Source organism: Panthera leo, chromosome D2 (assembly GCF_018350215.1).
Source record: "Panthera leo isolate Ple1 chromosome D2, P.leo_Ple1_pat1.1, whole genome shotgun sequence".
Lineage (NCBI taxonomy): Eukaryota > Metazoa > Chordata > Mammalia > Carnivora > Felidae > Panthera > Panthera leo.
Window position 1 is genome coordinate 81,204,289 of NC_056689.1, and position 25,102 is coordinate 81,229,390.

General features: G+C 44.5%; 1 protein-coding gene across 1 annotated transcript in view; it reads right to left on the reverse strand.

Annotated features, from left to right (window-relative positions):
• Positions 1-21,444, reverse strand: part of ADAM12 (ADAM metallopeptidase domain 12) — a 347,394-nt gene extending 325,950 nt beyond the window's left edge. The window contains exon 1 of the mRNA XM_042908975.1: positions 20,956-21,444. Coding sequence (XP_042764909.1) covers positions 20,956-21,043 — 88 coding nt within the window. The 5' untranslated portion in view covers positions 21,044-21,444. The remainder of the gene's footprint in view (positions 1-20,955) is intronic.
• Positions 21,445-25,102: the final 3,658 nt, after the last annotated feature.

A 25,102-nucleotide genomic window follows, 5' to 3' on the forward strand; every position in this document is an offset into this window, starting at 1 on the left:
ATACTATAGACAGGTTGAAAGTAATAATAACAATAATAATAACGGAAAAAGGTAGTCCATGCATACCTATGTATCATTAAGCCTAAGAAAGCTGAGGTGGCTGGCTGAATATCAGAGTGGACCTAAAAGAATTTCTACACAAGATACAGAGGAGATTTTGTAATGATAAAAGGACCTAAGCAGACATAACAAGGTGTAAAACCTACTGAGAGTTTCAACATACATGAAAAAAAAAAAAAACCCAGATGGAACAAAAGGGAGAAATAGACAAATTGACAACACTAGCTAAGGTCACACTACTCTCGCAGCAACCAACAGAAAGGACCAACAACAAGCCAGTGATCTTCTAGAAGATTCGATCGCACTGTCCACCAACTCTGCCATGTGCAAGAATACTGCTCCATCCAACAGCTGCAGAAAACGCTTTCCTTCCCACCCTGCTTGTGGAACACTGGCTGATACAGACCACGCGCTGGGGTACAAAACTCATCTCAACTGATGTAAAGATCAAAACCGTAAACAATGTGTTATCTGATCACAAAAGGAAACTAGAAACTAAAAACAAAAACGATACCTTCTCCGGTTCTCAAACAGATAGAAATTAAGCAATGCATTTCTACATAAGCCATGGGTCACAGAATTAAATTACAGGGGGAAATGTAAAATATTTTTAGCTAAATGATAATACAAACATAGCCCTTAAAAACTTGTAATATGCAGCTAAAGATGTGCTTCTGGGGATATTTACATTTCTAGACGGTTCTGTGGGAAAAGAAGAAAGGTTTTGTGTCAGTAACCTAAGGATCTGCCACAAGAAGCTAACAAAACAGTAAAATCAAAAACAAAGTAGAAATACAAAAGGGTAGACAGAAGGCTGCCATAGAAGACAAAAGATCTTTGAAACCAAAGTTGCTTGCAACACGGATAAAATTATTAAACCCTTAGCGAGGTCGAAGAAAAAGCGAAAGAAAACACGACTTAACCAATTTCAGGCATGAAAGAGACTGGCATTACTATAGAGAATGAGGGTGTTACAGTGAGAAAATACTATGAAAAACTGTATGCCCATAAATTGAGCTCAGATGACATGGACAGTTCTTTGGAAGACACAGATGATCCACCTGTCACAGAATGAGAAGTATCTGTCGGGTCCTGTATTTGTTACGGAAACAGACTTCACCGTGAATGCCCTCTTCCCAACACGCCCACACACCCACACTCTCCAGGCCCAGAGGACCATGCCGACGGATGCTATCAGACATTTAAAAGGGACATGAAAATAATAATCCTACCCTCTTTCACAAACTACAGGAGGAAAGAAAACCTCCCTAACCCTTATTATAAGGCCAACATAACCCCTACACCAAAAGCAGACAAGAATATAATGAGAAAAATATTATAAACCAATATCCCCTGAACATAGACTTAAAATCCTTAATAAAGTATTAGGAAATCACAGTCAGTACTTTCTCTTTACCTACAGACACACACACACACACACACACACACACACACACACACAGGAAAAGAATGGGCAGCTCATTTGTGGACCTAAATTGTCCATATTCCCAGGACTATACCTAATTAGGCCACCCTGTTCTTATTTATTTAAAACCCTTCAGCCCACACGGATTTCACTATTCCTTTGATAACCTACTTCAATATTTCGCGGGCTTAGCTCTTAAGCTATTTCTACAAAAGACTGGTGGTGAACCACCAAGAGAAACATGTATTACAAAAATAAATAGGGCACAACCTTAAGAAATGTACTTTTAAAATTACTGTGAGTTTATCACCAGCGAACTTTGATGTTCTCAAACAGTTGTATATAAAACTGCCTTTACCCAAACCGCTGAAATCATCCAGTGTGCACATAAATAAAAGAGTACCCAAGGTCAACGTAAGGAGACGATATGAAACAGAGTAAAATCGGCAAATTAGCCTGATGTGAGGCTTTAGGTTTTTCGTTGTTGCTGCTTTTACAGTTGCTGTGGTTACCCTCTGTTTCAGAGTCATTTTATCCTCCAATCGAATTTTCTCTTCAAAGGTTTAAAATGGGGTAGGAGAGGGGCGCCTGGGTGGCGCAGTCGGTTAAGCGTCCGACTTCAGCCAGGTCACGATCTCACGGTCCGTGAGTTCGAGCCCCGCGTCAGGCTCTGAGCCCCGCGTCAGGCGCTGGGCTGATGGCTCGGAGCCTGGAGCCTGTTTCCGATTCTGTGTCTCCCTCTCTCTCTCTGCCCCTCCCCCGTTCATGCTCTGTCTCTCTCTGTCCCAAAAATAAATAAAAAATAAATAAATAAATAAAATAACATAAAATAAAATAAAATAAAATAAAATAAAATAAAATAAAATAAAATAAAATAAAATAAAATGGGGTAGGAGAGCATGAAAAGAGAAATGTGAATATACAGCTGAGATGATCTTCACGAGCTAGTCACTAGGTGCTAGCTAGAGAAAAACCCCAAACCCAATGCAGCACACAGTCATTCACACCCACCCTTCGATCTGGCTGCTTTTCTAGGGGGTCACAGGGACAAGCTACAGCAGTGGAGACCTCTTGTGAATTTTATTAACTGATCGGCTCATGTCTTCGTCTTCTATCCAATACAAAAATAACATTCCAAGTCGAAGTTCATATATTCTCCAGAGATATTTCTTTTGCAACAACTATTAGGACACGTGGTCTTTTTATTTTTTTTTTAAGAGACAGAGCACAAACAGGGGAGGAGGAGAGAGAGAAGGAGACACAGAATCCGAAGCGGGCTCCAGGCTCTGAGCTGTCAGCACAGAACCCGACGCGGGGCTCGAACCCACAAACTGTGAGATCATGGCCTGAGCTGAAGTCGGACGCTCAGCCGACTGAGCCACACGGGCGCCCCAGGACACATGGTTTTTTTCAAAAAAGATTTTCCAAATGTGCTGATTCCTTTACATGCAAAGCTGGGCGCAGACCAAAAGTCTAAGGAGAGGGTAGAGCTTTAGGGAACCGCGTTTGTGGAAAAGAAAAAGCGGCACGTGAAGAGGGGCCGTTGGCTCCCTGTGTCAGTATTTACCGAGCAGCTGTGACACATTCGGCTCGGGGGACAGCGGCGGGTAAGGTGGATGCGGTGTCTGCCGCCCTGGAGCTTAAACACTGACCAGGAGGACAAACAGGTGACACAACGTGAGGAGCCCTCGGAAGAAGTGGCAGTTGGAGCGCGCTCGGCAGGGGCGTCGCCCCGACCGCAGGCGGGTGGCGGGGACCGAGGACCGGACGCCCCGAGAGGCGATGTTACGGCTGGGTCCCACGGTGCGGGAAGAGCTGTCCGGCAGAGACGGATGGGCGCGGAAGGTCAGAGAACGAAAGGGCAGCAACACAGAACCACCTCCCTAAGGACACGCGGCTACCGATGCTGATGCCCAACCTCTCTGCAAACAAGCTGCCGGCTGTCAAAGCCACACCAGATTTGAACGAAGCTCATTACCATCTAATGACCGTGTCGCGGTCGACAGATGGTTAAGGCAGCTGCCCGTACTCACATCCTGGTGCCAGCCCTCCCCGGGAGAGGGGCCTGACCAGGCCTACTTGCTTCTGACCAACAGAATATGGCAACACTTCCGCGATTAGATTGCACAACTTGTGGCTTCTGTCTAGCGGTCTCTCTCTCTCTCTCTCTCGCCTTCTGAGCTCGCTGGCTTGGGTGACGCCAGTTTTCGTGCCGGACAGGGAAGGGAGGGAGGCCTCCTGCCAAGGGCCAGCGAGGAACTGACCCCCTCTGTCCAACGGCTCTCGGGGAACCGAAGTCTGCCTGTAGCCACGTGAGCTTGGAGGCCGACGCTCTCCCAGGGCGACCTTCAGATGGGCGCCTGGCCCTGGAGTACGGCCTGTGACAGAAGCAGAAGCGGAGGGCCATGCCGTGTGCCCACATTCCCGACCCCCAGAAACCGTGAGGTCATAAACGCGTGCGGCTTGAAACCACTGACCTGTGGCCACTTGTTATGCGGCAACAGGTAGCTGATGCAGGTGCACCTATAGTTCAAATAATTTTTACAGCCATCGTGGATAAAGGTGATTAGGGTGAGTCCTACATTTGATTTGTGACAGAGAACAGAGGACAGATAATTATTTTTTTTAAGTTCATTTATTTTGCGAGAGAGCACGAGCAGGAGAGGGGCAGAGAGACGGGGGGAGAGAGAGAATCCCAAGCAGGCTCTGCGCGGTCGGTGCAGAGCCCGACGTGGGGCTCGAACTTACAAACCGTGAGCTCATGACCTGAGCCAAAACCAAGAGCCAGACGCTTAACTGACTGAGCCATCCAGAACAGCTAAATATTAAACAGCAAGCTTCCCTGGCAGAGAAAACATATTTGGGCTGAGTCCACACATGTCCTTTTACTGCAGATATAAAGTGTCAAAAATGCCGGACCCAGAAAATGGGTCCCTAGCCCTATTTTCCTGCCAGTCCCTGAGGGTCAGGACCCACCCCAGGGGCAGTCCCCAGGATCGACACAGTGAACGTCTCAAGCATCATTCTACTCAGCGTCTTCCTGGAAAGATGAGCTGCTATCTCCTCAAACTCGGATCCCCCCGGGAGAGCTCTGAAGGGTTCCAAACCTGGAAGGGCACTTGGGAGTCATGGCTCTTTCCAGAGTAGCCACATAGTAAACCACCATGGGCTCTGAAATCAACCATGTAGTATGGTTGGGGCTGAGCCTCCCAGGAGACAGAGGAGAGGCAAATCGCAGGCGCTCTGTGCTTCAGTCCCTTCCTCTGTAAAATGGAAATAATTACAGCACACCCCTCCCAGGACTGTCGCGAGACTTCGATGAGAGAATTCCCATGAAGGGCTTAGCCCAGCAGGTGCTGAATGTTAGGCTCCGTGCCAGGGTCATCACAAGGGCCGGAATTAGCGTGTCAATTTCTTTATTGTCTATTTGGGCAGTATTTCCTGGGTATAATCTTCCTGTGCCACCTGCTAGCTGTGTGACCTGGTACACCTTGAACTTCCTGACCTTGGCTTTCATATCAGGAAAAGAGAGCGGTCAGAGTATCTCCTGCCCAGACCCATGGTGATACACAGAGGATGTGTATACGCTCTTGGCTCAGTGCTGGCACACGGAAGTTACAAAAGCAAATACGCCTCTAAGAAATTCCTTAATTCTGTCTGTCTTCAAAGGTAGAGCAAGGACCCTCAGGAAACAGGACTGCTGTCCAGGTACGTAGGTAAAAGTGGTCCCATAATGTGTTAAACTAAGACTAAATGAACATATATATATATATTTTTTTTTTTTGAAAATTCATTTGCTTCTTTGCAACTCAACGGAAAAGGTAGCCAGAACCAACAGTTTAAGATGCAGGAGATAAACAGTCTTGGCAGTGAGGGAAAACATGTCTTTCCATTTACTGATTTTTCTTCTACAAATTGGGGCAATACCGGCCACATTCAGTCTTAGGGTGGAACATTTTTGTCAGAGTGTTCCAAGTTGTAGTGACTAGAAACGCAAGGATGCAGGGCCTCTAACTGGCTGTACTACTGCGATCACATAGTCTAACTGGTAATTAGCACAAAAGTTAAGAGCTTATATATACGCTTCACCCACAAAATGAGAAAGATTTCTATTTCTACAGAAACGCTACAAGCACCTGCCCAAGCACCTTGATAAGCGCTTTGTATTTTGCATTTATTTTCCTTGTAATTCTACTCTCAGTCCTCCTCCCCAACCCCCTTCTCCACACGCCAGTGGACGGTGAGGGCTGGGAAAATCATGCCCCTGACCTGGGTCCCTGACATCACTCATGCTTCCTCCAGCTCTGTTGCTGAGCCTGCAGCATGTCCCATGCAGTGGAGAAAGAAACGGGGATGATCGTTTTGTTTGCTCTAACCAAACGATATCTGACATTATTAGGACACTCTCAGACGGTCCTCGTTAGCAAAGAGATGCCCCAGCCCAAGACCGGGAGAAACAAAGACTGAACCGGTGCGCCTGGGTGGCTCAGTGCGTTAAGCATCCAACTTGACTTCAGTTCAGGTCATGATCTCGTGTTCGTGGGTTTGAGCCCCTGTCGGACTCTGTGCTGATGGTGCAGAGCCTGCTTGGGATTCTGTCTCCCTCCATCTCTGCCCCTCCCCCACTTGCTCTCGCTCGCTCTCTCCCTCTCAAAATAAATAAATATAGGGGCACCTGGGTGGCTCAGTCTGACTTCTGCTCAGTCACAATCTTGTGGTTCACGAGTTCTAGTCTGGCATTGGGCTCTGTGCTGACAGCTCGGAGCCTGGAGCCTGCTTCGGATTCTGTGTCTCCCTCTCTCTCTCTCTGCCCCTCCCCACTCGTGCTCTGTCTCTCAAAAAAAATAAATAAATAAATAAATAAAAATAAACTTTACAAAAAAAAAAAAAAGACTGAACCATGAAATTTAAGACTGGAGAAAAAGAAACAGAAGCATCCTGCCCTCCCAAACCTCCGCTGCCCCTGTGTTGACCTCTGGGATTAACCTGCACACACGTCTTCCAACAGAAGGAGGGATGGGGGCGGGGGCCACAGAAGCTGAGCACTTTGTGCCTCCCAAGGCGCGACCCCAAACCTCCATCGCTGAACTGACAGTGGTACCCTGTGCCCCCCAATCTAAAAAAGAACTCAAGTCACAAAACTTTCGGCCCAACCTGCCCGTAATCCGATGCTCACAACAACCCAGCAAGGTAGGCTGTGTCCTGATTCTCCCTGGACAAATCGGGAAACTGAGGTTCGGAAAGATTCCCTAGTTTCCCCAGGTCACATGGCTGTAAAGAGGCCAAGCCAGACCTGTGCAGTCCAAGTCCCAGGTCTGGCATGGCCCCGGATACCTGTCAATGTCATCACTGCAGTGCGAGAACACACAGCACCCTCAACGCACTAACCCCGCATGCAAGTGACGTCAGGGGAGGGAAGTTAAGATCTCTCTTTACCTGATGGCATTTATGCCCATAAGAGGAGCAGAAGCGTCTATTAGGGATTTTTTCATGCTATAAGACAGTTGTCTTGACTTGGCCTTTCAAACTCTGTCCTGTCTAGTCCCTCCTGCCACTCCTTTGAAACCACTTTCCTACTCTGTCACCAATGCTGTGGCCCTCAGCTGTGCTAAGAAAGAAGGTTGAAAAGCACTTTCTCAGGGTGGGCAGAGATAAGGAAAAAGAGAGACGCTGAGCCACGTGTCAGTGGGACAGGAAGTTTCAGGAGGACACCTACTGCCGCTGAGTAAACTATATGCTCCAAGGAACCGACTCTCCCTGCTAAGAAACCGGAAGTAAAACTTCATGAATTGAGTACACTAAATCCAAATTTTAGTGACAAACCAGGCATCTGATTTCTCGAGCTAAATCAGTAGAGAAGTCATTCTGCATGGGATTGTGTTATTCACTGCAAGAGTTACAAAGACACACAGATGAACGTTCCAATCACCGGCTTACCCCATTATACGATCCGCTCTCGATATGAGAACTTTAAAGTATGGAACAAATTCAATATACGCTCCTGGACGGCTCACATGAATGGAATTCTGTTGACACCTCTTCTGGCAGAGCAGCGGCTTCTGGGAGTGTATTCCGGCCTCGTTTCCCAGCTGTTCGCATTCTGCCTCAGCCAGAGGGAGACGGGAACAGCTGACGGCTTCACCCCCAAAGCTCAGCCTGGCCCCATCATTAGCACATCTCACCCCTGCAGCTGCCAAGGCAAAGACTAACATGCCAGCAGGAAAGCAGCTGACTTGCTTTTCTGACCAAGCTTTGGAGTCTTGGAAGCTGAGAAGCAGGGCGCCAGGTGGGCTCAACTCATTTTCTGCACATCTGTAGGATCCGCTCGCTCTATGTGGCAGGAGGTGAGCAGCTGTGTCTGTTTTTCTCGCCATCATATCCCCAGTTCCTGGCACAAATCTGAGATCACTGTAGGCAAATAAATGTGATGACTAAGAAAACCAAAGACTCAACGCTGGGGATTCCCAGTTCTGAAAGCATGGTGGACTGAGAAGATTCAGAGAGAAAACTTTCTCACTACAAACACAAAACTGTGAAATCAAATGTGGCATGTCTGCAGTATAGACATATCTAAACTGGAATGAAAGGAAAGGAAATTGTCAGGATCCATAAATTAAAAAAAAGAATTAAAAAAGAATACCCAGAGCATTCAAACACTGCCAACGCCATTGATGCCACAAAGACTCAGCAGATACAGGTCTTTAGTCTAGGACCTGTCAGGTTAATGACAGGCAGTATGATTGCATACATAGGACATGGGGAACCAGAGGTGGGACTCCTGTGTAAAGCCAGGATCCTTCGGGACTGCTCTCCCCAAGTTCAAGGGCCTAGAAGAACGCTACCAAATGCCCTAGGGAAACTACAAAGTGGCACATCTACCCAGAGAACTCGTGAAGGTTCGGGGGTGTCCCAGGAAAAATCAAAACCTCAAGCCTTCGCCGCATGGGTGTAAAAACCAAAAAGACAATCATCGTATGGTACACAATGCCCCAAATGAGAAATTAACATAAAAACTGAGCTCAGATGAGTGAAATCTTGAAATAGCCATCATAAGTAAATAAACCAGCCCACTAGACCCTTCATAATCCCAGGTGCATTGGACTCTCGTGGAAGCAACAGTCGTGGATGTGAAAGACTGAAAAGGAGCTCAAAATCTGAAATTGAAAGCCACTGGAAGAGATAACTCATGACAATACAGATTCAGCACCCTAGGAAACAGAAATAATAGAATAATCTAAAAGGGAAGATGGATAAATAAATACATGTATATATTTTGTACATTTTATAAACACACACACACACCTAAAATCTCCACCTCTCCAAAACTTTTAAAGACACAGAATACACAGAAACCATAATAGCATAATAGAGATAATGAAAGGACATTATTGAGAAATTATCTGGCAGTTTAAAAAAAAAACAAAATAAATCTATAAATGAAAAATTAAAGGCATTGGAAAATAAAAGTCAATCCATAGACAATTTCAACAGCAATATAGACATTGCTTGAAAGAGAACCGGGAAATGAACTTTAGGCCTGGAGACATCACCCGGAGTATAAAGCAGAGCGATAGAAACAAAGAAATTAAAAGCAGTATGACTGAATAATAAGGTCCCATTACATATACTAGAAGCCCAAAGAAGGTAATGGAGAAAATAGAGACAAGGCAGTAATTGAAGAGACAATGGTGAAGAATTTTTAATAATTGACTGGATTCAAGACACACATCAAGGGCAGATATACACAAATTAAAAATAAATCTGTATCAAAAATCTTGATCATAAAAACTACAGAACCACAACACAGACAACCAAACAAACAAACAAAAAAAACAAAGAACAATCTTAAGAGCAACCAGAGAAAACCTTAGTGCAAAGGAAAACAATCATTAAAGACTTCTCAACAGTAATAGAGACCAGGACACAATAAGTAATATCTGTTAAAGGACAATAACCATAACCTAGAATTCTATATGTAGCTAACATTCATGAAAAAGAGAAAAAAAAACATTTTTCAGGCAAATACAGAGAATTTGCTACTCATGGATCTTCAATGAAACACTACTTTCATAAGAAGCAAACTAAATCCGGGAGGCAGAGGAACTCTTAACACTGGACTAATCAAAATAAGTCAGGACTATTAAAAAACAAACAGCCTACCACCACCCTATGACATTTTTTGATAGTATGTTTCAATAGAGTAGAATAAAATGCTAGGTAAAAACCATCAGTGGGAGAAGAGATGAAAGGCATTAAGCATTCTTAGCCTGTAGTACTATGTGAGAAGAGGCTAGAGTTATTGACCACCTTTACACTTTGGTACCTGAGGTGCAAATGTTAAAAATTTAACAGTACTACTAAAATTGTGGAAATGGAATATATAACCTCTAAATTAATGGAACCTGACAGAAGTAGGTGTAAATAACCCTTCAGTAATATAATATGATACAGGAAAAGAAAAGTATCTAAAAATAGTGATAGTAAATAGAAAAAAAATGGAGGAAGAGTTCAAAATTATCAAAGCTACAATAAATGTAAATGGATAAAATTACTTGGTTAATAGGCAGGAATTACAAAATTTTAAAAATCCAGGCATATTTTGTTTATGATGGATACTTGTGAAATATAACATGGAAAATTTTAAAGTAAAGAAATAGGAAAAAATATACCAGAAAAATTTTAACCAAAAGAAACCTGATATAGTAATTTTCTCTTAGACAAATCTGAGGCTATACACAGTTGAATGGACCAAAAAAAAAAAAAAACTAACCTCCAAAAGGAATAATGCAAAAATTGACAGAATTACAAGAAGAAAAAAAGAAAACTCACGATTCTATTGGAGTTTCTAAACCTTTTTTGAAAACAGAAATACTGAGCAAAAAAAAAAAAAAAACCTATTTGTCATAGTATGACTTGACATCAGTTAATAAGCTTAATTTAATTGACATTTCTAGAACCCTATACCCAATACATTATTTTCAAACACATATGTAATTTTTCCAGAAATTAACCATGCATGAGCTCATAAAGAAAACTTCAAATGGATGAGAATCGATAGGACACAGATGACTTTTTCTGACACTAGTGTGATAAAATCAGATAAATAACAAAGAAACTACCATTCCTCAAGCATTTGGAAAGTAAAAGACAAACACACCAATCAAAACATATGTCTAAATAACTTAGTAATAAAAAAATCCAAAAAAACCCCATAATGCAAGTTATAGACCATTTTGGATAGGATGATAGCACAAAACTAAAAGCAAAATGTGTGCAACGGCAAATGCAGCAATCAGAAGGAAAATTTTACCCTTTGTGAATACAACAGAAGAGACAGATGACTGAAAGTGGAAGAGCTAATCTTTCACAGAACAGTGTAAGTTCCAAGAAAGTAGAAGAAAGGGATGAGAATTTAATGAAACGGAAAACAAAAATAAATCTATAAAAGAAAAACACAACAAAGTTATTTAAGACAGAGAAAATGCGAATAGCACTTCATCCACTGAGGAGATTAAACTGTCAAATTTCTCGTAAAAAAAGCACCACACCCTGATATGAAGTGGCAACAACTTTCAAGGAAAAACTAACCTTGTATATATACCTAACCTCTCCTAGGAATTGAAAAAGAAGCAAGGAAGGCATGCTAATTCCCTTTCTAAGGCTAATGGCAAAGCTTTGAAATGGAAATTAAACATATTTACAGAAAGGAAAATTAGAGACTAAAGTTGGTTATGAACATTGCTCTATAAGGAGCTAAAGTCTTAAATAAAATATTAGCAAATAGAATCCAACACTGTATTTTAAAAATGCATCAAATCATAGAGGACTTATCCTAACCATTCAAGAATGGTTTAACAACATAAAATCTATTAATACAATGCATTACACTAACAATAGAGGAGAGGAGGGAGGAAAAATCAACAACACATAAACAAGTGATCAACAAATGCTGAGGAAAAGTTTGAATAAATTAAGCAACGATTTATATATGTTAAAAGGAAAACATTGTAGCAAACTAGCAGTATAGGGAAATGTACTTAACCTGATAAAATCGTATCTAATAAAAATTCACAATAAATATATTAATGGTAAAAAGCAGCTACAGTTACTTTCACTGAAGTTGAGAAAAAAAAACCCAAGGACATTTGCAATCACCATGTTTGTTTATCATTGTAATGGGCAATGCTAGTCAATGAAAGAAGAAAAATAAAAGAGGTAGAATGCATAAGAACTGTAAAGAAAAAACAAAATTTACCATCATTTTCAGATAGTAGTTCTTTTAGAATTTTTATGAACTCAACTTACAAACTATTGGAATAAAAATCAAGCAAAGTCTCTGAATTCAAAACCAAAACGCAAAAATCAGTAACATTAATTTATACTGAAAAGAAAACATCAATGAGAACTTTTCTGGTGAAGGGGGGAGGGGCAGAGAGAGAGGGAGAGAGAGAATCTTAAGCAGGCTCCACAACCAGTATGGCTCAATTTTACCACCTTGAGATCATGACCTGAGCCAAAATCAAAAGTCAGATGATCAACCAATTTAAGCCACACAGGCAACCCATGAACTTTTTAAAAAGAAGTAATTCCACAAATAAAACAAGAATAGTCATAAGCTGGTATTTGTAGAAGCTAAATAATAGAATTAGACATACGTGTGCTCATTATACCAGTCTGTCTACTTTCGTATGTGTTTCACATTTTTCATATCAAAAAGCTAAAACCTAAAAATAAAAATAGGGATACCATTCAGAATAACAAATCTATTATGTACCTCAAAATATATCTCACAAAGATATGCAAGAGCTTTAAAGAGAAATTAATTAAAACTTACTGAATAACATTAAAAAACACATGAATGAAGAAATGACCACATTCATGAAGTGAAGCTTTGATGTCATGAGGTAGTCAATTCTCCCTCAAATTAAGCTGTAAGTCCCCATAGGGTATTTTGCAGAACTTATCAAGAAGATTCTAAAGTTCATATGAAATATTAATGTTTCAAGAATAATCAAGACAATTTTAAAGTAGAGTAGGGAGAAGAGGAAGGGAAATTAATGTTTTCTGAGCACTTAGCAAGAGCTGTCCAAAGCACTTTCCATGTATTATCTCATTTACTCCTCTTCACACCTCTTCAAAAGTAGCACATGCTATTATTATCACCATTTCATAGAGGGAAAGACTGGGGGGAAAAACTGCACAACTTGTGTGGGGTTTAGGGTGACCAATCTTCATGGTTTGCCCAGACCTAAGGGCTTCCTGCAACACAGGATTCTCAACGTGAAGACTGGGAAACTCCCGACAATACAGGATATTAACCACCTTTCCAAGGTCACAGGTCAGTAACTGGGTGACAGAACTGATATGTAAACAGTGGTAAGCTGACCTCTGTGTATGTCCTCTATACACTATATGCCAACCAACCTAAACACTTAGGACTGATTACAAAGTACAGAAAATTGAATCCAGGAGGATGCTGGAAATAGGATAAATAAATGTGCAACAGAACAAGAAACCCAGAAGCATATCTGTCTATACTTGGTATTTTACCAAAAGAGAGAAAGGATTCAGTAAATGTTAACTAGGATGATCGGTTATCTATATGGGAAAAAAAACAGATGCTGGCTTCATACAATAAATAAAAAATAAAGTCCAGTTATACTAAAAGTGAGCAGCAAAACGTTAAAATTTAGAAGAACTTATTTTTAAATCTCTATAGGAGCTTAGTAAAGAGAAAAAGATTTACTGAACTCAACCTAGAAAAATGGGCAAATGATAAGAATAATTCAAAGAAGAAACACAGAAAACAATATAAAAAGACTCTCAGAGTCTCTAGTAACCAGGAAATTGACAATTAAAATAATGAGATATTTCACCTCCAGCTTAGCAACATTTAAAAGTCTGAAATTGCCAAGTATTTGCAAAACCATAGGTAACCAGAACTTTCTAACAAGTAAGCATCTAAACTGGTACAACCAATTTAGAAAGTGACAGAGCAAAACATAGGAAAGTGGAAAATGGCCATACTCTACTACTCAATTCACTTGTAATAGAGTCCCTAGAGCTCATACCTATATAAGGAGATAGGTACAAGTATCTTTGCACCATTGCAATATCAAGAACTGGGAAAAACAGATATTTATCAACAGGAATGCACAATTTATGGCTCATTCAATTAAAAGGAATGAAGCAAGCATATGTACCAACATGAATAAATCTTTAAAATATTGATTTAAAAAAAGTAAGTTGCAGAAGCCTGTTGTATATAGTTGGGTACCGTTTATGTGATGTTTCAATATAAAAAGTGTGTGTGTGTGTATTTTATATATATATATATATATATATACATATATATATATATTTCAGAGTAGCAGTTGTTCCTGCAGAAGAAGGAAGAAGTGGATGGGTAGGGAGAACAGGGGACTGATATAAATAGATCTTGAACATTTTACATCTTTAAATTTTCAAAATTCTGAAGCACATATAGTAAAACCTGTTGGGATGAGCACTGGGTGTTGTATGGAAACGAATTTGACAATAAATTATATTTAATATAAAAAATTAATAAAATAAAATAAATAAGAAAAACCCTGGTTGATAAGAATATGGGTGTATAACTTATTCTGGATCATTTTCTCAACTTTTGAAATATTTTACATTTTATAAGCGAATGGATGGTGGGGAGGAAAAGTCTTTTTCAATCATCTTTTTCATGATCACAACTTATACTGAAATTGGCTGAAAAAATGATTTCAGTTTAGAAATTTTACTTAGTAGGTCACACTTCTGGAATGCATCTATCCCATCAACCTGAGTACAGTTGCACTTTAAGATATAACACAGACTCTAAATTCTAATGCAGGATAGGCTCTCGCGAACACTACCAAAAAATCCAGGATTTAGAATCAAAAACAAAAAGGCAGAACCAGGTTCTCAGAGACTATTCAGATTCATGTGAACACAGAGTTCATGAGAAATGCTTAAATCCTATTCTGGCTTTAATTACAAACATAGCAAAACAGAAAACAAGGAATCTATTGGTCAAACTACAAGCCAGTGCTCACCGTACCCTGCTGAGCAACCTCAGTAGTTCTAAGAATGGATCCTCCGAACGGATGGGGGAAGCCAAAGCTTCCAGGAGCAGGTGAATGGATGGAAGGTCCAGGGTTGGTCCAATGAGACTGCCCAATTTTTTAAGTAGTTGTCTAGAGCCTGAGCTCTTAACGTAGCCTTGGGAGGACATAAAAGCTGAAAAGATGAAAGATATCAATATGACGCTGAATTATTCAGGTTCTCCATTCCATCATCTGTCAGCTGGAGGCCAGGCATGCTGGACGTTAAATAAAGCACAAGGATGCAGAGTGAAAAATGAGCTGGAGGAAGTATGAAGATTGATATGGCAGCCTGTTGGAGAGCATGACGTTCGATCCAGTTCAAATAAAGTTGATTCGAACTGCGTTACCATTCTGCTTAAAACTAAGCTAAACTGCAATCTCATTGCTATAGATGTTATTATTATTCCAAAGACAGAGTACATAGATTACCAAACGTTTGCCAGGGCTAGAGGAAGACCTCGTCTCCATCATGACACAGCCTAGAGACTGCCCTTGCACCCGCAACTTCGGAAGCCACGGTCTCCTTCTCTGCTGAGTGAGGGTAGCAGCAGGAACAACTGAGAGATTCTCACACGAGAAGGGTATGAGATGGGACATGCAAAGATCTTAGAACTGCTCCCGGCACCAAAGCCCTCAATAAATGCCTTTTTAGGCAACTACGTGCTGGTATAAAAACTTTGGTTTAATAAAATACTAAACAAACACAGAAAGACATAGCTGCTAAAAATGCACAGTAACGATTTCTTGAAACGTTCGGTCCAGATTATATCAACTGCACTTTCTCAATCCCAGGGAGCTGATAATTGAAGAATTGTACATACTACAGAGTTGTCTAATACAGCTCCCAGTGGGGACACGGCTAAAGGGCTACAGGGCTGGCCATGTGGTACGGAAGAAACATCTGAAAATGTTTCTCATACCTGTCTTTGTAAATCATAGACGCTGCAGGAACAGTTCGGCTTAAAAAGGCTTCTGGAATGCAAAACAAAAAATTTGTTTGGCAGTTGTAATGAGTTCATTACAGCATCATCTACACCCGGAAGAAATATGTTTAGCATCTTTACATGATGCAGTTGCATTGCTTGAAAAAAAAAAAAAAATCTTCAGTTTCCACAGCTGTAACATCTACCTAATTAGGTATATACTGACTTCAAGCATTTGTAGACTTTAAAAAGAAAGTTTTAAAACATTTAAAAATGGATGTAATTTTTGTTTCCACAAGGAAGGAACAGAAAGAGCCAAATGACAGTTAAGAGAAAGAAAGCATGTCTATATGTAGGGTGCGGTAACAGAAGCCATGGGTGGACTTCTGGATGTACATAGCAGACCCACAGGTGTTTATCTGCACTCTCTCCAAAACCCCACAATAAGGAATAATAACACCAGTAATTTAAAAAAAAACAATGCATTGGAGACAACAGGTAAGAGAGCAACAAAGCTTTGGAAGATGGAAGAGGATAGATGAGTGGTTCCCTACCTGTCAGAGAAGAGAAAGTGGGAAGCCTGCTGCTTAAAGAGGAGGGAAGCCGCTGAGAAGGTGAGATGGATGAGAAAAACCTGTACGTGCTTGGGAACAGGAGTCATGGGCACCTCTAACAGCCAATATAGGCTGGGCTGAAATACTGTCCAAGGAAAGAGCCCCAGATCCCTTGAGAAGCTGCCATGGGGAAGGGATGGTCCCTTCCTCTCTGATAGATGAGGAGATGTATCTTCTGGAGAGACCGAAGCAGGGAAGTTCTGTGCTCAATGACCCCAGGCATAGCTGAGGGAGGGAGGGGAAGCAAGGTGTCAAACTGAAAACAAAAGAGTTAAAAAAAAAAAAAGCAAATCACACTTAAACACCTTAACCCTATCCCCCTTGCTCAGTTCACAGACCCTCTAATCAGGCTTCAATCTCCTCAACAGGAGGGTGCATGGTTCTCCTTCGGAGAAACGGACCAGCCTAAGAAAGAAGCATAGTCAGGGATGTATGAAGGTCTCTGCAATAAAGTTGTGCTTTGGAAGCATGCAGAACTGTCAATCAGCCTCTTAGTGTCTCATTATGAAATGGAAACAACCAAAACTCAGACATTTGAAGAAAGTCAGAGACTATAACAAATGGGGGTGGGGAAGAATCTCAGAGCTAATGAGGAGAATGAAGTGAGCAAAAGAATGCTCAAAAAATAAAAATTAATACACTCCAAGAGTTTGCCGAAATCTTACATATTTTACAAAATAAAAAGGGACAGAGCACGAAATAACTTGAATAGCGAGGTAAAGAAACTCTCCCAGAAAGCAGGACACAAATGCAGAGATGAAAAATAAATAACAAAATTACAGAATGTTTTTGGAAGGTTGGGAGAGCCAGCTGATAGCAGTTTCATTAAAAGCACGACAAAAACCAGTGATGAAGAAAATAATTGAAGAACACAAGGAAGTCGACTAGAATTTTATAGCTTGAGTGTTCAAACTGAAAGGGTATACAGAGTCCCCAGCACAATTGCTGATAAGAACTTAGTTAAAGCAAGTCACCATGAAATGTAACAATACTAGGGATAAAAACGATGGTAATAAGTTCCAGGGAAAAAAAAGCCTACATTTAAAGGATCGACAGAGTGCCATCAAGTTCTCAAGCAGCAATGGGCATACAGACAATTAAGATCTGTCTTGTAAAATACCGAGGAAAGAGGATTTTCATCTTGGAATTTTATACCTAAACCAACTAGCAGTCAAGGGTGGAATATACATACATCTTTGTACACAAGGTACGGCAGGCACACATTTCAACCTTCTTTCTTATTCACATGTTTGCGATACCAGTGTGTACAGATAAAAATACGTACTTACCTATTTTCCCAGGCAGTTAGCCATGGCCCTGTGTCCTACATCGACAAAGAGAAAATCTGCTACGAAGGCGTCTGAAAGTATCCTTATTTTCCTGATAAAAGAGACTTGGCTGGCTCTGCTTTTTCCCTCTTCTGCCCTATCACTGCCTAGAATTCAGATATAATGCTAAGAGGTAAAGCAGCTATCATGAGACCATGAAGCAGGAAAGGCAAAAATCAACAAGTAAGGATGCCAGTGACAAACAAAAGTAAAAGCTTGGGTCACTGGTAGTCTCGCAGACCCACTGTGCCAGCTACTACACGGCTTACTTCAAAAGTGTGTATCATATAAAGAAAAAAAAAAAACTAAAGAAAAAAAATTCTGTAGTCAGGTTTTCCATTATTTCATGCCGAAAATATTCCTAACGAGTTATCAAATGGTTTTGCCTCCCACACACCCTTCCTCAGAAAGTTACTGGAAGGTGTGCTCCACAAAAATAAGGAATAGATTAAGAAAGACAAAGTTATGGTGCTCATTAAACAGGTGATCCAACAGAGGAAGGGTGCAGAAAGAAATGAAAGTATCTTAGTACTACGGGTAGTCTTGAGACACCAGCCGCACTGTATGCTTAAAAGTAACCAGTTCATATTGGAACAAAAGAATAAAGGGCTCCAGGAGAGAGATCATCAAATAAAAATAAAGAATGGATAGAGCACCTGTACTATCTTGTTGCAAGAAATTTAATAGTTCTTCCAGAAAGTTTGGGAGGTAGAGATTGGTACACCAGAAATAAAGCAAAAGGACAGGTTTGGTTGTTGTTGTTGTTGTTGTTGTTTTTCAAAAAAGCAATTATTAACTCTAGGAAAAACAAAAAGTTGCAAGAGGTATGAAATGCAGTCATAGGACACCACGTGGCTCAACTGTGAACAGTATTTGCAAAACCTTCAGAGTGCAAACACCGAATTTTGTTTTTTAAAAAAAATTACGGCAACACTATACTGGAACGTTGGAAAGAAGGGATGCCAGTGTGGCTGGAGTAGAATGAGTAAGGGGGGAATGGGGGTATGGTAAGAAAGGATATCACAGAGGAAAACAGGGGTTAGGTTATCCAGAGGTTCGAATTTTCTTTGCTAAGAGCTGTAGAAAGCCACTGGAGAGTTTTAAACAGGAAACCAGCATGATCCAACTCATGATTGAAAATGATGACTTTGGCTGTAGCACTGGGAAGAATACACTGTGCAGGGGCAGGAAGGAGAGCCAGCAGGCCCGTCAGGAGGCTACTCTAGCAGGGATAAGAGGCTCCTGCAGAAGACAGAGAAGAAGAAAAGGAGGGCTGGGTTCCGGAAGGCACACCTAGGAAGCGAGGGCAAAGGGTAGATGGAAATATATGTTGGAGGTTGGTGGATTTTAGGGAGACAGGGATGGCTTCCTATGTGTTAGTGTGAGACATCTGGAAAAGGCAGAAGGTGTTATCACTGAGTCTGGAAGAGTGGGGGACGAATGGATTCAGGAGTAGGGGGTCTGGGGTCTAGGGTTCTGTGTTGGACGTGTTGGGGGCTAAGATGCCACTAAAGAGCACCCAATAGGCAACTCTTCTGGGGCATGGGGTCCACACACAGGGAGACAACCCCCAGGATATACTGTGCCTTCAACAAGCAGTAATTTCTCCTTTTCTCTTGCCAACGCAAATGAATGTTTTATTACATGCTTGGATTTTTAAGCAACCTCAGTGCTATGATTTGGGGCACGGATTGATTTAAGAATTGATACTGAGAATCCAAAGATAAACAAGCAGTGAACCCTGGGATATCACAACATATAACCCATTCAAAATGTTTAGGTCTAACTGGTTTTCTATCTGAGTCATCTCTATCCCAAGGAAAAATCCCGTATTTCTCTCTAACAAGGAGGCCGTCACAAAATAACAAAAGTCCCCCATTTCGCGAAATAATTTCCCATTATTATTTGATTTAGTAAACATTGTCTTCTAAAAAAATGTAATATTATCCACGCTCAGTGGATTTCTGTCTATGCGTATAGAGCATATGCAAGTTAAAGACCACCTCGGGCACACTTTGAGATTCTGTAGGAGTTTTAAAAAGTTCTTTCCCAATAAACATTCAAAGGGACCAATTTGTACAAAAGTCTTTCAAAAACGCTTTCGACTACCATGATTTTGATCTGCAGGTCATAGAGCCCCTTAAACAATCGGCAGAATTCTGCCTTGGCTTCCACACTGCTTTGTGCAAGCCTTCGATTTAATCATTACTTCCCAGATTGGTCTTCATTACTGTGTGGATTTTAACGAGAGCTGGGTTTTAGCCACATTATAGTAGACGTGGAGGGGGTGGAGGATAGCAGTGGCAACTGCAAAATAAAACGTACCATAAAGTGGTAACGGCTCATGATTGAGGCCAGTTGGTGAAAAATAAATGCCTGTTACAGTAGAGAACCATAGACACTGAGAGTTGGAGGCCAAGGCAAGTCTTTCATTGGTAGGCCGACAGCGCCTCTAGCGGCAGAAAGACCGCGGTGGCGGCGTCCAGGGGAAGCTTCCGAATTTGTAACAAGGCACCTGCTGGGTGAGCCTTCATTAGGCAAAAACAAAGGACTCACAGGTGCCCGGCGTTAAGGGGATGCGACTCGAGGACACGCAGGCCTATGAAACAGCCATAATGCCTACGTCTCGGTTTGACTTCGAAGTGAGTTGTCACTTTACACAGGTTGATTGAAGGATTATTTACAGCCCAGAAAGTCACGGAGTGGCGGGAGGAGGAAACATTCTGCTAAAGTTTGCCGCTGCCGCCAACTAAGGGAGCGATCCGGAATAAAAAAGAAGGAAAGGAAACTACAGAAGTAGGTGAAGAGGCAATTAAAAAAAAAAAAAGAACGCTGTGGCACGCAGCACACCTGCGGAGAAGGGAATGGCTCACCTGTGTGGTTACTGCGCACCCCCCAAGTTTAGGGGGGCAGGGCTGGAAAGGAACAACCCCCCCAAGTTTAGGGGGGGCAGGGCTGGAAAGGAAACTTCACGGAGGGTTGACCCAGAACCTGGGGAGGGTGGGGAGTGGATTCGGTAAAGGGAGAGGGTCCGTAAGAGGACGCGACGCATGCACATCAACCCCAGCGACACGTGTAACTGTCAAGACCCACACCTTGGCAAATGACACCCGAAAGGGGAGGGAGGGGAGCGGGGAGCGGCCCCGAGGCTGTGCCGTCCGGGCTACGCGCTGGCGTCTTCCGGGCCCCGAGCCAAGTGCTCCCTCTCCCCCCCCCCCCCCCCCGCCCCAACCTCCCGGGAATTGGCACCTCGGGCGGCGCGGGGGGGTGGGGTCCCCTCCGCGCCGGGAGCCGGAGCCCCGGGGCTCTGCACAAGCGCCCCCGCGCGCCGCCCGGCCGCCAGGCGTCCCCCCCCCCCCCACCCCGAACCCCGGTGCCGCGCGAGGTACCCTCCGGGGGCGGGGGCGATTCCCAGCCCGCGGAGGGGAGCGGAGGGCGGGAGAGGAGGGCCGGGGCCCGGCAGGGGGCCGCCCGGGCTCGGCGACTTACCTCGGGCCGCGGGGGGCGCCAGCAGAGCCCCGGCCAGGGCGAGCAGGAGGGCGCGGGCGGGGGGCGCGGGCGGCGGGCGCGCTGCCATGGTCGCCGGCCTTCGGTGCAGCAGCTCTCGGGGCCCGGCGGCGAGCGCTGCACCATCCCACGCGGGCGCCGAGCGGGGACCCGGGCGGCGCGACCCGAGGGACTTCCTGCCGCCGGGAGTCAGCGCCGGAGCCCTCGCGCAGCGCCCGCGCCGCCGAGGAGCCGGTCTAGGCTTTCATTTTTTTTTTTTTTTTTTCCTGAAAGTTTTGCCCCCCCCACCCTCGGTGTGTGCGTGTGTGCGCGCGCGCGCGCTGCGCTGGCACGAGCCAGCCTTGACCGTTGCAGTGAGTGAGCAAACTGTCCGAGTTGGCCCGGGGACGAGGAAGGTCGTTAGGGAGAGGAGGCCGGCCTGTGAAATGGACCCGCGGCCAACAGTCACCGTTCTCATTACCTCGGAACAAATTATCGTCTCCCCCGCACCCCCGCCCGCCGGCGGCGTCCCGCGGGTCCTAGAGACCGCTCAGCGCCCCCCCCCCCCCACCATCCCACGCCGGGGTCCCGCCCAGAGCCCGCGCTCGCCCACCCCCGGGGGCGGCTCGGGGCCCGGCGCCTCGCGGGCCGCGCGCCCCGGCGGCACAGACGTGGCTCGGTGGCGGCGCGGGCGCCCGGAGCGCACACGTCCCCGCCCCGGGATGATGTGGCCGCGGGGCCCCGGGCGCCCGGCTGCCAAGAGCACACGCGGCTGCACGGTCCAGCTTTCCAGTCTGAGGCTGGAAATGATGACTCCGCCGCTCGCTTCCCGGCTCGCCGGGAACCCGCGGACCGCCGGTAGCAGGTCTGAAAGGCTGTCTGTCCCGCGCCCGGACGGGCGTCCCCCGGGCCTGTCCCCTAGGCCCCCACGCGGACACCTCGTGCCTGGGAAAATCATCTCGGACTCGCGGGCGCGCCACGTCTGGGCAAACATTATTACGCTTTGGGTGTATCGCTTTAGGTTTTACGTTGATAGAGGTTGGCTCCCGTGTCTTTTCCTACGGCATGGACCCAGAAAAGGGTGCACTGTGTCGTCTCCCAAACTTTCCTGGGCGCGAGAAGCCTCTGGGTTTGTCTCTTAGAAATGCAGGTTCCCCGGCGCCCTTCCACGCCTTTGGCACGAGACTCTCTGGGCCGCAGGAGAGCGCCTGGGGCCCGCGTGCCAAACACCGGTAAAGTCAAGGGACGGCCTTACCTTGGGTCCTGGTTCTTGGCGGCCTCGCCCCTTCCACCAGACAGACGCACAGAGCCTTGATGTCCCTTTTGGTGACCCGGCGGGTTGCCCTCTCAGAGAGGGTGGGGATCCACCTGTAGTGAGCTACACTCTCTGAAGGAGCCGGGTGTAGCAACGATGGTTGCCACCCTAGGAGAATTCTGTCCTGTGACTCCCCACCAATGCCTGACAGTGTCCCCGTCCCAAGAGGCCTGTGGCTCATGTTGGAGGAAACTCCCTTGACCCTCTTTTGCTACGGGGAAAAGAGGGTGAAGGGAGTCTCGCAGCGTTCTCCAGAACCAGGTCAACCCTCTCAACAAAGTACAGGCCTTTTTTAAAAAAACTGAAAGGGAGCGGCAAGGGCCCCTTCTCTGCCCCCCGGGAATGGCTCGTCGCTCCACCTGGAAACAAGGCCCCTGTGGAAGCCCCAGTTTAAATCCAGCTCTGTTTACTGCTTATCCCTCCGCAGAACCTCTCTGTTCATTCATTCACTCAAAAAGCAATTGGCAATGCCGTGTTAGGGACCTGGGAAGCCAAACTAGTGAGAAATGCCTTTTGCCTTCAAAGACTTTTCTGACTGGTAGGACAAACGGATAACTCGGGACTATTGAACAGTGTTGATTGGTTACTTAACCTATTTTAATCATCACTGGGTTGTTTGTGAACTACGACGTTATTTACAGATGCACTTAATGTGATCACAGTATTGTGCTAAAGTAATGCGGCCATTCAATTTAAAGTCCCGAATCTATGGAGGAGGAAACTGTCGTGTATAAAGGTTAAGTGACTTCCGCATGGTCACAGGGCAAGAGGTGGGTCAGAGCCCGCACCAGATCTGTTTGCGAATGCAGCCTGTGGCTTTAACTCTGACTCCTAAGCTTTGGGTTCAGCATCTGTTAAGTGAGAGTAAAGCACAAATCTCCCAGGTGGTAGTGAGCACTAAATACACTAGGAACAGTGCTTCCCTAACCCATGGGATTCCTGGTGTTTGTTAAGATTTCAAATCCCCTGGTATTTGCACTGGACATTGTTATTTGGAAGGTCTGGGAAGTTTTCTCAAGTACTCAAGTGGTTCTGAGTTCCCAGAACTTTCAGAAAACGCTGTGTAAGAGAATTAAAAATTGAGTCCTTTGAAGTCAGTGGGACAGCCTAGTTTTAGGATGAGTCTAGCTGCTGGCCTCTCGAATCTTTCGGACTGGGCAAATTTTTTATTCATAACGGACCTCATCTGTGCTCTGCACTGGGCTAGGGGCTTTTTTCTCTTCTCATGATTCATTTCTTTTTTGTTCTTTTATATTCAGCTGTTACTCTTAACTGTAGAAATCCTGTGTGTGTGTGTGTGTGTGTGTGTGTGTGTGTGTGTGTGTGTTTTAACCTGGAAGTTGCAAAACTCTTTCCAAAGGGCTAAATGTACCCCCAAGACTGTCCTTGCTTTGTTTTTGACTGAATGAAAGAAAACAGCCAATGCAGGGGGGGGGGGGGGGGGGGAAGAAAGACAGGAAGGAAAATCCTAGCCACAGCCCTGGTTTCTTAACCATTTAATTTCCCATGTCTGTGAAGCAAGGAGTCTGGACTGACACTCTATCCATAAAGACTCCGTGCCCATCCATAACAGCCAGCTAGGCAGACAGAATCTTACGTCCGGCAGATGGTTGGCCTTTGGATGGGAACTCTGCCTCCTCGTTCACAGGAAATGGAAACCGACGTGGCATCCAGTATTGGATTGTTAGGTCAGGGTACGGGGTCAGAGGCCAGGATCTGCTCATTAAAATTTCAGATAGATGGTTTCTTGTCCCTTCCTTTCCAGAAGAACTGACCTTTGCAATACCGTTTCCTGTGTGCTATTTTTGTTTAACAGCCTGGGCATTCATGAACAGGGCACTTATTCCTTACCCAAGCTCACATTTAGTTCAGACCGCTCTGAGTAAAGCCGATGAGAGATGGAGGCAGATTTTCCTAAGCCAGGATTTTACAGGTCGCCACTCTGACTTCTGTGAAGGGTCAGCCTCCTCGCAGCTCGACCTATTGATGGAGCTTCAGACACAGGCTTACAGAGCAGCTTTTATCTATCCAAGCACAGCTCCCCAGGCTTGCTGCAAAAGCAAACAAACACAGTCACCCCACGATTAAGATTCTTGGAAACCTTTTTAATTCCATCTCGTGGCGGGGGCTTGAAACTCATGACTCTCTGTCTGCGATAACGTGGAGTCTGTTTTCTTTTCATAGGTCTTGCTTCCAGAACCCATGCCCCACCTCAAGAGGCTGCTCCAGTTCTCATTCAAGAGCACTGAACAAAGAATGCTTTGGTGGGGGGCGGGGGGGGGGGGGAATCAGGGACTCGAGAGGGCTCCGGGTCAGAAGGGACATGGAAGGTCATTTGGACCAGCTCCCTCCACCCCCATCTACGCTCATCTGCAATGCCCAACCGACCATCCACGACTTCCTTGTATACCTACTGTGACGGCGAACTCATTCCTCATTACTCAAGAGAGACCATTTTAAGTACCCCAAGTGACTGACAATATCCAGGAGGGACAGAGAGCCACCCCACGGCCAGAATGCCAGCTGCTGAGACGTCCCCCTCCACCCCCACCGCTGTCCCTTCCCAGTGTCACTGGGCCAGGGTGAATAAAAAGACAGCACTCAAGAAAAGGTAAACAGAGAATCTCAAAAATAAACACAAACTCACGAGAATGACCAAATATTTGAAGGTCCTCCTTCATTCAAGAAATAAAGCTTAATCCCCTTCCCTTTTCGTGTGCGCTGGGCTTGGAGATTCGTTCTAATGAATAAAATATGGCCCAAGTGCCCGTGCAGGAGCTCTGAGACTATAGCATGAAAGGCTGGAGTGACTCAGGTCGCTCACTCCGAAGAAAA